General features: G+C 43.9%; 1 protein-coding gene across 1 annotated transcript; it reads left to right on the forward strand.

Moving 5' to 3' along the window:
• The first annotated feature begins 990 nt into the window (after window positions 1-990).
• PDRG1 (p53 and DNA damage regulated 1) lies at window positions 991-11841 on the forward strand. Its single transcript, XM_077460465.1, has 5 exons — window positions 991-1155; window positions 3061-3136; window positions 6756-6830; window positions 6936-7016; window positions 11622-11841. The coding sequence occupies exons 1-5, from the start codon at window positions 1063-1065 to the stop codon at window positions 11702-11704; spliced, it is 408 nt and encodes a 135-aa protein (XP_077316591.1). The 5' UTR covers window positions 991-1062; the 3' UTR covers window positions 11705-11841.
• Window positions 11842-11976: the final 135 nt, after the last annotated feature.

The following is an 11976-nucleotide window of genomic DNA, read 5'->3' on the forward strand; positions in this document are numbered from 1 at the left end:
AATTAAGTCAGGAGATCACCATTATGAAAGGTTGGCATGTTGCACCTCAACTGACAGGGTCACCTTAAGTCAGGGGCCACCATTATGAAAGGTTGGCATGTTGTACCTTAGCTGATGAGGTCGCTTTAAGTCAGGGGACCACCATTATGAAAGGTTGGCATGTTGCACCTCAGCTGACAGGGTCACTTTAAGCCAGGGGCCACCATTATGAAAGGTTGGCATGTTGTACCTTAGCTGATGAGGTCACTTTAAGTCAGGGGCCACCATTATGAAAGGTTGGCATGTTGTACCTTAGCTGATCGGGTCGCTTTAAGTCAGGGGACCACCATTATGAAAGGTTGGCATGTTGTACCTTAGCTGATGAGGTTGCTTTAAGTCAGGGGCCACCATTATAAAAGGTTGGCATGTTGTACCTTAGCTGATGAGGTTGCTTTAAGTCAGGGGACCACCATTATGAAAGGTTGGCATGTTGTACCTTAGCTGACTGGGTCACTTTAAGTCAGGGGCCACCATAATGAAAGGTTGGCAATAGTAGCCCCCTTGGTAGCCATTGTTTAAGTAGCAGATTCCCCTCATCTCCAGAGCCTATTAATATATACTTTCTATAGGTAAGGTCCCTTTAAAAATGCTGGCAATACACTGAAGAACTACAAGCACCAGCATGTCCAGTCACACAGTCAAGGGACGATAAATGATGGACCCGACCAGGTGGACTGAAATGAGCCATTATAAAAAGCCATAGGCCTAGAAATCCAGCTACTTCTCATTTACCTCCTCCACTCGTTCCCATAGCAACCTGACAAACGGGTCGCCTAATCTGACGAAACACATGCATTACATAATACCATCCAGGCACTAGAGCACCAACTCGCGGATGTAATCCGTCTCCGGAAGCGGCGGCCATTTTCCCGAGGTCAGGCGACCGGGAAGAGAAGAAAGCTGGCTTCGGAAACATGGCCGCGTCACCGCAGGAAAAGAGCAGGGAAACGAAAGACAGGTTTTACGATAGCTGACCCTTGGAGGAAGAGACGTGTATAATGCGCGTCTAAGTGACAGGGGGGAATGATGGAGGTGTATGAAGGGATGGATAGGGTGCTGGGGCACCTGCAGGAGGTGGAGAGCAGGGCTGAGGACGTGTTGGGGGACAGAAGGCAGGTGAGTGGGGGGAACACGTGATATTGTTTACATAGCATTGTGTATAACAGGCACACAGATCACACCTGACATGTCTCCACTGCAAGAATGCTATAAATATGGACAGATGCTTTATGTTTTTGTTAACCTAAATATATGAATGATATAATTATACAGGTGTGTGTGTGTATATATATATATATATATATATAATGTAATAACTAAATGCAGGCTATTTTATTTGTAAATTGATGTCATGTCATTGCTGTAATCTGATTGGTCACCGCCTTGGACGGGCTGTAATGTGTTTTTTGTGCTGGGCAGTGTTGCAGATTTCTGGTTAGCATTGCTACCTTGCATCCCCGGGTCCTGGCTCCAGTTCCCGGTAGATCTCTCCCTGCCTGCATGCAGTTTGTGTAGGTTTCCTTTAGGTTCTGCCATTTGATTGCACAACCCTAAAGCAGGTTGACATGTTAAAGTCTACGCCCAGCCACATCCACTCAAAGGGATTCCTCTGATTTCTCTGCACACTGTGTGCAAGGATGAGCTCCGGCGTGTTCACACAGCCCATGTGCAGAGCCTGCCAGGAATGCTGCGCTGCGCTAATCAGAGGCAGTCTGACATCTCTGCAGCCGCACATCGGGGGAATGTCTCACTGCCTGTGATTAGCGCAGTGCAGTGCCAACATCCTGGCGGGCCCTGTACGTGAGCTGTGCGAACATGCCGGAGCTCATCCTTAACTGTAAGCTTCTCACATTGTGCATCAGAAGCTGCAGCAAGTCAGATGGAGCCCATCTCATTTCCTGGTTGGAGGACGCCCAGCATCATCTAGATCAGTGGTTCTCAACTCCAGACCTCAGGACCCACTAACAGGCCAGGTTTTATGTATTGTCTTGGGGAGATGCAGACTAGAATACTGCAATCACTGAGCAGCAAATTATATCACCTGTCATGTATTTCAGTTATCTTGCAAACCTGGCTTGTTAGTGGGCCCTGAGGACAGGAGTTGAGAACCCCTGAGCTAGTGCTTTTCTCCCCTACCTGACTGTCCCTGGCCTGCCCCTTTCATTCATTGGATTTCAGTTCTTTCAGTCATCACATGTGGGTGTTACCCATACAAATACAGCCTTCCCAGAAATTCCCACTTCTCCAGGCTGACATATGCCCCTTAAGGCATTTTGATATTTGCATAACTCCTCCCAAGAGCCAGCTGACTAGTTGCATCAGGGCTGAGGACTCTTGAGAGGAGTACTGAGGCCAGGGGGCTGTGATAATATCAGGAATCTGTGTACAGCCCCCTCCCACCAGCCATGATCTGCCTGCATTGCATAGAGAAGCACAGAACACCAATGATACCACTGGGTCTAAAATAAGGTATGCAATGAAAACAAAGGTTTTATTTAAACATTTCATTAGTATGATAATGAGAGGAAAGGAGGGACCATGGAAAGTAAAACAAAAATGTTAGCTTTAACCTTTCTGCACTCCAGGGCAGACACTGATGTGAACAGCTCTATGGACGCTGCAGGACACTACAGAGTATGTCTGCACTATATATGGAAAAGAATAACACGGGGAGAACAAGAAAAGATATATATAATATGTGTTATGGGCAATATATGAAAACATATACTATATAATACATTTTTTTTTATATATATATATATATATATATATATATATATATATATATATATATATATATATATATATATATATATATATATAAAATCTATATCGCATGTTATGGACATGGAACACAAGGCTGTAGTGCTGTACAGAATGTAAAGCATTAGAATCACAGATCTTACTGTCCCAGCATGCAACAGCCATGTGTTTGCCATGTTTCACATTAGCAGCATTGGATATTGTTTACCATCAATGATACCAACACCTCTATCGATGAATGACATCTCATCTTTCTAGATCATAGACCTGGACATCAAGAGAAACCAGAACAGAGAGGCTTTGAGGGCTCTGGGCAAAGACACCGATAAATCAGGTGACACCTAACCATCTTTATCCAGAATATTTTTACTGAAACATCAATGTTCTTTAGGCCAGAAAAAAAAGAGGATCTTCCATTGTATATATTGCAACAATCATTGAAACCTCACAGCAAAATGTATACCTGCTTCTGTTTTGTAGATACAAGGACAGGCTGTCCCAGGGCCCAAAGGAGGACAGGCTGTCCCAGGGCCCAAAGGAGGACAGGCTGTCCCAGGGCCCAAAGGAGGACAGGCTGTCCCTGGGCCCAAAGGAGGACAGGCTGTCCCTGGGCCCAAAGGAGGACAGGCTGTCCCTGGGCCCAAAGGAGGGCCCAAAGGAGGACAGGCTGTCCCTGGGCCCAAAGGAGGACAGGCTGTCCCTGGGCCCAAAGGAGGACAGGCTGTCCCTGGGCCCAAAGGAGGACAGGCTGTCCCTGGGCCCAAAGGAGGACAGGCTGTCCCTGGGCCCAAAGGAGGACAGGCTGTCCCTGGGCCCAAAGGAGGACAGGCTGTCCCTGGGCCCAAAGGAGGACAGGCTGTCCCTGGGCCCAAAGGAGGACAGGCTGTCCCTGGGCCCAAAGGAGGACAGGCTGTCCCTGGGCCCAAAGGAGGACAGGCTGTCCCAGGGCCCAAAGGAGGACAGGCTGTCCCAGGGCCCAAAGGAGGACAGGCTGTCCCAGGGCCCAAAGGAGGACAGGCTGTCCCAGGGCCCAAAGGAGGACAGGCTGTTCTAGTGCTGAAATAATTTTAAAGAGTAACTCCACTTTTGTTGTAACAAAAAAAAAAAAAAAAATTCCTCTCTGGGTGATCAATGGACATTGCAAGTCCTACCTTTTTTCTTCTGTAGAGAGAAAGCTGTTAGTTCCACTATGTCCTTTGGATACGGATTCTGAATTGCAGGTTCTAGTTTATTATATTCAGCTGGTGCACTCTTGGTGTACTGATTAGAAAAGTTGCAGTGCCTGCATCCCTTTAGAAGTAGTTAACCCTTTGGGAGTATCTCACCAAAACTAAAATTTGTATTGCAGAAAGTGACAAATGTAAAGTGATTTTAAAGGCAATTTAAACAAAAATAACAAGCATGTTATACTCACCTGCTCTGTGTAATGGTTTAGCACAGAGCGGTCCTGATCCTCCTCTTCTTGGTCCCCCGCCGGCGCTCCTTTCCCCTCCCTCCTGCCCCCATACCAAGCAGCTTGCTATGAGGGCACCCGTGCAGGCTCCCTCCCGAGCCGCTGCTCTGTTTGTCCACTAACACACGGATCATGGCTCAGCCCTACCGCTGCTATCTCCTCATTGGCTCACTGGCTGAGTTCGACAGTGGCTCCCACTGCTGTTTTGGCCAATGAGGAGGAAGAGATTATATATATATATATATATATATATATATTTTTTTTTTTTTATACATAGTATCTTATAAAAGTGAGTACACCCCTCACATTTTTGTAGCGGCCATAACCCTTTGCAGGGCAGCCTTGAATTATAGGGCTTACCGGTTACCTCCGCTTGGCTTGTTCTTCCACGTCTAGGGGTTCTCAGGGTTGATACCCAACAACTTGGACGCTGACACCAATAAAGTCCTTTTGAAAGGTTTTATTTTGCAGGGGTAACATCCAATAACACAGTCTCATATAGGAACAGAGGGCACGGGTGAAGAGCTCAGGCACCTTGAACTGTAGACGTAATAAAGTCTCTAATACCACCCAGAGAGTAGCTACTCGCAGCTGGGTACTTCACGGCTGAACAGATCTCTAGCCAGAGACCAGGGCAATCAGCACATTGATTCGGAACTTGTCAAAACCTCTGAACCTGTACAAGTTATAACTGAAAGTGGACAGGAACCTTTTTTCTTCAGTACTTAAGTTCTCTGTCTCCTTGATAGTACTGGAAAAAGCGTGGATTCGTCAATGTCCTTCCCAACTCAGTAACCAGGCACTTCTCAGGATGCCTCTTGTCGGCCTTCCTCCGAAGAGTCCTCCCCCGGTCATCTTCACGAGCTGTGGTGCCCCTCCAAGCTGAGAGCACACCCGGACACCATGAATCCTCCCTCAGTTACTGCGCCTCGGACCAGCCGGTTCCTAGACTCGGGAACAGACGGATCCCTACCCCAGACCAGATGGGTCTATTGGGGGTAACCAACAGAAGCATGTTGCGGGATGTCGAACACCCCGTGACCAGGACCCCTCGCGGGGCTACCCCGGTCCTGGAACCAGAACAGACCACACGGGCCTCAGAAACTCCTCTCTTGAACACGTGACCTCCACATCTTAAGTACCCCTTCCCAGACTCCTCAGCGGGGCCTGGCACACCCACTGATTGGTTCCAAGAAGGCTCATACCCAAAACGTCCAACCAGGCCTGGTTTTGGCTTGTCATGTGCACTTCACTGTACACATGACCAAGCAGAACTTCTAACACAGCCCAGCCAAACTGATGTCAAGGTTAACCTACATAATTAACCCTCAGAACCCCTATTGTTCTGAGGCAAAAACGAAATTTACTCAGCGAATGACATTTTGTCCATTTTACATCTTTTCATGTGACAACACTGAAGAAATTACACTTTGCTACAATGTAAAGTAGTGAGTGTACAGCTTGTATAACAGTGTACATTTGCTGTCCCCTCAAAATAACTCAACACACAGCCATTCATTTCCAATTTACTATGTGTGCTGCTTTTACTAGGGTAAGACATAGATTTTAGTCCCTGCTTTGCAGGAACAAAGAATCCATCTCTTCCGCCGTCAGAACAGGGATCTACCTTGTTTACATAGGCAGATCCTTATTCTGTGTAGTTTACCGACGATCGGCGGGTGCCAGAGGACATTGAGTGCCCGACACCCATAGATCGGTTTCTGCTGTGAATTATCATGGCAGAAGCAGTGAGCGCCTCCTGCAGGTGAAAATGCATGATCCTGCACAGAGCTGCCACCCTGTAGCAGTAAAACTGCTATAGGGCGGTTAGCAAGTGGTCAAACTCCAGACAAACTGCCAGAGAATCCGGTAAAAAAAAAACACAACTGTTTTACCAATTAAGAGATGTTCTGTCCATCCCATACTGTGGTTCACACACACTTCTGCCACAATGTACAGTCAGGCATGGGGGCATCACTACTTCCTGGGTCAGATTGCGGCTTTCAATGAGCAGGCAGGTGATCTGGGAAGCTGTAAAGCTGAAACAGTCAAATGACTTTCCTGGCTGTGCAGTGTGGTAAGGGGGTGTGTGAATTACAGGAGTGGCTGGCCAAATATACAACTTGAGGGTCAAACAGTTCATATATACGGTGTGCATTTAGTCATTTGTCTGAGGTTCACCTTAAAGGAAAAAGACTGAAGCCCCTTACACACTATCAGATTTTCTGCTGATTATTGTCTTCAGATTTACCAAAACCATGTAGTGCAAGGACCTGCCTGATTGCATACACATTGAAACTCCTAAGGTTTGACCTCATATGATATGATTTTGCTAAATTTGAAGGAAAAACTAAGCAAAAAATCTGATAGTGTGTATTTATGGGGCTTGAGGCTTCACTGTGTGCTTATACCGGCCTAAATAATAAAAATAATTTTTTTTCTTACTGCACTTATTACTGAGACGTTTCGTGCAATGACTGTAGTATGATCTCTTTTGCAGAGACGGTGACCGTCTGCTTTGGCAGTATGTTCATAGATCTGCCGAAAAACAAAACCAAGAAAATGATTCAGCGAGGTGAGCTGGTTGGAAAGAGATTTTTTATTTTTTTTTGCTGTTATTATTGTGATGAGATTGTAATAATAGTAATTAAAAAAAAAAAAAAAATAATGTCTCTGACAGATCAGGAGCAGTTGGATCGGGAAATTGATACGATTCGCTCACAGCTGAAAGAAAAAGTAAACCAGCTATATGAAGCACAAGGTGAGCGTATGACAAGGACTAACTGAATTCAGAAACAAGGAGCTCAGGGTTCCATGGTTCCCTAAAGCTGAACTCTATGCAGATATAAAAAAGACTAATTATTGCAGCTTTGTATTCATAATTAAAACATTAACCACTTGCTGACCAGGCCTTTTCTGGAACTTTTTGTGTAAATTAGAAAATTACTTAGAAACCCCCAAAGATTATATATAATAATACCAATTGTAAAATATATATATTTTATAATAATTGTAAATTATTTTTATATATAAAGTTGATTTAATTGTTGAGATATCTCTCTATCTCTATCTCATTAGATCAACTTTTTATATATAAAAATAATTTAAAATAATTATGTTATAAAATATATATATTTTATAATTGGTATTATTATTAATAAATATTATATAATACCAATTTTATATATATATATATATATATATATATATATATATATATATATATATATATATATATATATATATATATATAATTTTTTTTATATATAAAGTTGATTTAATTGATATAATATAAATATATGTATAGTGCCTTGCGAAAGTATTCGGCCCCCTTGAACTTTTCAACCTTTTGCCACATTTCAGACTTCAAACATAAAGATATAAAATTTTAATTTTTTGTGAAGAATCACCAACAAGTGGGACACAATTGTGAAGTGGAACGAAATCTATTGGATATTTTAAACTTTTTTAGCAAATAAAAAACTGAAAAGTGGTGCGTGCAAAATTATTCGGCCCCCTTTACTTTCAGTGCAGCAAACTTACTCCAGAAGTTCAGCGAGGATCTCTGAATGATCCAATGTTGTCCTAAATGACTGATGGTGATAAATAGAAGCCACCTGTGTGTAATCAAGTCTCTGTATAAATGCACCTGCTCTGTGATAGTCTCAGGGTTCTGTTGAAAGCGCAGAGAGCATCATGAAGACCAAGGAACACACCAGGCAGGTCCGTAATACTGTTGTGGAGAAGTTTAAAGCTGGATTTGGATACAAAAAGATTTCCCAAGCTTTAAACATCCCAAGGAGCACTGTGCAAGCAATCATTTTGAAATGGAAGGAGTATCAGACCACTGCAAATCTACCAAGACCTGGCCGTCCCTCTAAACTTTCAGCTCAGACAAGGAGAAGACTGATCAGAGATGCAGCCAAGAGGACCATGATCACTCTGGATGAACTGCAGAGAACTACAGCTGAGGTGGGAGAGTCTGTCCATAGGACAACAATCAGTCGTACACTGCACAAATCTGGCCTTTATGGAAGAGTGGCAAGAAGAAAGCCATTTCTCAAAGATATCCATAAAAAGTCTCGTCTAAAGTTTGCCAGAAGCCACCTGGGAGACACACCAAACATGTGGAAGAAGGTGCTCTGGTCAGATGAAACCAAAATCAAACTTTTTGCCCACAATGCAAAACGATATGTTTGGCGTAAAAGCAACACAGCTCATCACCCTCAACACACCATCCCCACTGTCAAACATGGTGGTGGCAGCATCATGGTTTGGGCCTGCTTTTCTTCAGCAGGGACAGGGAAGATGGTTAAAATTGAGGGGAAGATGGATGCAGCCAAATACAGGACCATTCTGGATGAAAACCTGTTGGAGTCTGCAAAAGACCTGAAACTGGGACGGAGATTTATCTTCCAACAAGACAATGATCCCAAACATACAGCAAAATCTACAAAGGAATGGTTCACAAATAAACGTATCCAGGTGTTAGAATGGCCAAGTCAAAGTCCAGACCTGAATCCAATCGAGAATCTGTGGAAAGAGCTGAAAACTGCTGTTCACAAACGCTCTCCATCCAACCTCACTGAGCTCCAGCTGTTTTGCAAGGAAGAATGGGCAAGAATTTCAGTCTCTCGATGTGCAAAACTGATAGAGACATACCCCAAGCGACTTGCAGCTGTAATCGCAGCAAAAGGTGGCTCTACAAAGTATTAACGCAAGGGGGCCGAATAATTTTGCACGCCCCACTTTTCATTTTTTTATTAGTTAAAAAAAGTTTCAAAAATCCAATAGATTTCGTTCCACTTCACAATTGTGTCCCACTTGTTGGTGATTCTTCACAAAAAATAAAAAAATTATATCTTTATGTTTGAAGCCTGAAATGTGGCAGAAGGTTGAAAAGTTCAAGGGGGCCGAATACTTTCGCAAGGCACTGTATATATAAATAATATAATATCTTTGGGGCGTTCTAAGTTATTTTTCTAATTTTAATCAAAGTTTTTTTTTTTTTTTTTGGAGACCCAAGAATAAAATAGCAATCCATTGCAATATTTTATGTCGCACAGTATTTCACAGTGGTCTTTCAAATGCATTGCTTTTTTTTGGGGGAAAAAAAGCACTTTAATGAATTAAGAAAAAACACAATAGTTATACCCCAGTTTTTATGTAGAATGTAAAAGATTATGTTACACCGAGTAAATAGATACCCTAACATGTCATGCTTTAAAATTGCGCAGACTCGTGCAATGGCGACACATTTCGGTACTTAAAAATCTCCTGTTTAGAGTTAGAGGAGGTCTAGCACTAGTATTGCTGCTCTCGCGCCAACGATTGCGGCGTTATTTCATGTGTGCGGTTTAAGGCTGGGTTCACACTGCAGCGGTTTATGAGAACGGATGTGATTCGCACCGCACTGCAAATCGCATCCGATCTCTGTGCGATGCGAGTTCAGCCATACAGATAGTATGGCTGAATTCGCATTGCACACGGCCCAAACTCGCACAGGACCCTTTTTTTGGTCCGCAGCAGAATCGGATCGCATGGGTGTTCACACCAATGCGATCCGATTCCTGTCCGAGTTTGCAGATCACACTGCGATATGCGAACTTATCTGGGGGTGTCATTAACGTTTCACTGACACTCCCAGAAGTTCGCATAGGGCAGTGTGAACTGCCACTGGGAGGTATGCGATGCGGGAACCCGCAGCGGATTCGCGGTGTTCCCGCATCACTGCAATGTGAACCCAGCCTAAATACCGTTTACATATGCTTGCATGATTTAGGCTGGGTTCACACTTATGCAAATTTCCCCGCATCCAATTTGCATGATAGGAGACTTTGACTAGCTCTTAATGGAGCCAGTCCACACAGCTTCGGGGTAGCAACGGTCCACATTGGAAAAGGGTCCTGTGAGTCTTTGGCTCAGTTTCAGGTCCGGATTCAAGCAAAAAATCGGACCCGATTCGCACCTGAAAATGACAACAGGGACACACCAGAACCCCTGCTGCAAACCGCGGCTACTGCGAACCCAGCCTCACGTATGCGTTCACTTCTGTATGTAAGCATAGAGGGATGGGGATTTTTTATTACTTATGTAAACATCCCTTGTAATAGAAATATAGAGGACAGGTCCTTTATTGAGAGATCTGGGGTCAAAAAGACAGAATAACCTTTTAAAAGAAAAAATAAATACTGTATTTATTGGCATATAACACATACGCCAATATAGGCTGCCACGAGAGGACGAGCACTGCCAAAATAAAGCCGTATGTCCTGTGTATTCGGCTCCCTCTGTCCCGCCCACTGGACAGCTCCTAGCGATGGCAGCATATTTAACAGCAAGGCTGCAGATGGGCACAGATCAGGCTGCACTGAAGCTGCAGATGGGCACTAATCAGGCTGCATTGATGCTCACTGACCATTATTTTTTCCTGAAACTTCCCTCTTAAAGCAGAGTTCCACCCTAAAGTGGAACTTCCATTCATCGGAACCCTCCCCCCCTCCAGTGCCACAGTTGGCACCTTTCAGGGGGGTGCAGATACCTGTCTAAGACAGGTATTTGCACCCACTTCCGGGCATAGACTCCCACAGGAGTCTATGCCTCTTCCTGTCCACTGCGCTGTCTGCTGGGAAACACGCGGGTCCCAGAGACAGCGCAGACCATTACCATTGCACTGTGTGACTCGCGCATGCGCAGTAGGGAACCGGGAAGTAAAGCCGCAACACTTCACTTCCTGATTCCCTCACTGAGAATGGTGGCGGCAGCAGCCGAGAGATCGATCGGCCTCGGCTGCCGACATCGCTGGACCCTGGGACAGGCGAGTGTCCATTTATTAAAAGTCAGCAACTGTAGTATTTATAGCTGTTGGCTTTTAATAATTTTTTTCGGGTGGACTCCCTCTTTAAATTGGGGTGCGAGTTATACGCCGATAAATATAGCACTTTTTTTTTATTTTATAACGTTTACTTAGGGGAAAAAAAATTATTATGGGCCGGGAACCGGAAGTGACGTCAGACGTTGCTCCGGTCCTCCAAGGGCAAAGGTACAAATAGCAGCCTTCTTGGCCTCGTGTGTCTCCCTGCCCAGGTAACAGCCGCATTGTTCGAGCTTTACTGATGGGTCAGAGAATCGGCCATAGTAAAAAAAATAAAAATACCAGGGTTACGGCAGCTAGCTGCTGCCATAACTCCGGTATTTAAAAGGCGTTATAAAGTCTCATGTTTTTTCACCCTAATGCATTCAACACATCAGCATTTGCCAATCATTAAAAATTAAAGTATCCAGTTTGGGTGGGATGACATTTTTCATGCTCTAGGTCCGAGTTTTTATTTATTTATTTTTTGTTTTGTTTTTTTATCATCTGCAGGGAAGCCTGAGCTGAAAGGATTCAACCTGACTGCATTGGACCCAAACGAAATGAAGGCAATTAAGAAAGTGCTTGACGCATAACAGATGGAATGCCAATAAGAGAGACAGTTAACATTTCTGTAATACTATGCTGTATATGGATATAGTGTTTTTTTATAAGATTTTTGGCAATGGTTTATTTATATGTTCTATATTAAAATAAGAAATTATTTTTCATTGCTCAGACTACAGTAAGTGCGTTTTCTATTGTCTACTAAGGTGAAGTAATTGGTGCAAAAATAAATATTATTTGAGGGTGGTTACGGATTTTCCTCTATCTATTGCACCTATGTATTAACTTGTCTATTCCCCTA

Source organism: Lithobates pipiens, unplaced genomic scaffold (genome assembly GCF_037356315.1).
Source record: "Lithobates pipiens isolate NorthernLeopardFrog02 unplaced genomic scaffold, aLitPip1_a1.2 Scaffold_28, whole genome shotgun sequence".
Taxonomy (NCBI): domain Eukaryota; kingdom Metazoa; phylum Chordata; class Amphibia; order Anura; family Ranidae; genus Lithobates; species Lithobates pipiens.

What these genes read in the sequence shown, in the direction of transcription:
- PDRG1 (XM_077460465.1), top strand. Translation starts at nt 1,063, where the DNA reads ATGATGGAGGTGTATGAAGGGATGGATAGGGTGCTGGGGCACCTGCAG. An exon ending in CAAAGACACCGATAAATCAG is followed by an intron (nt 3,137 to 6,755) that starts GTGACACCTAAC and finishes TCTCTTTTGCAG; the next exon opens with AGACGGTGACCGTCTGCTTT. An exon ending in CAAGAAAATGATTCAGCGAG is followed by an intron (nt 6,831 to 6,935) that starts GTGAGCTGGTTG and finishes TGTCTCTGACAG; the next exon opens with ATCAGGAGCAGTTGGATCGG.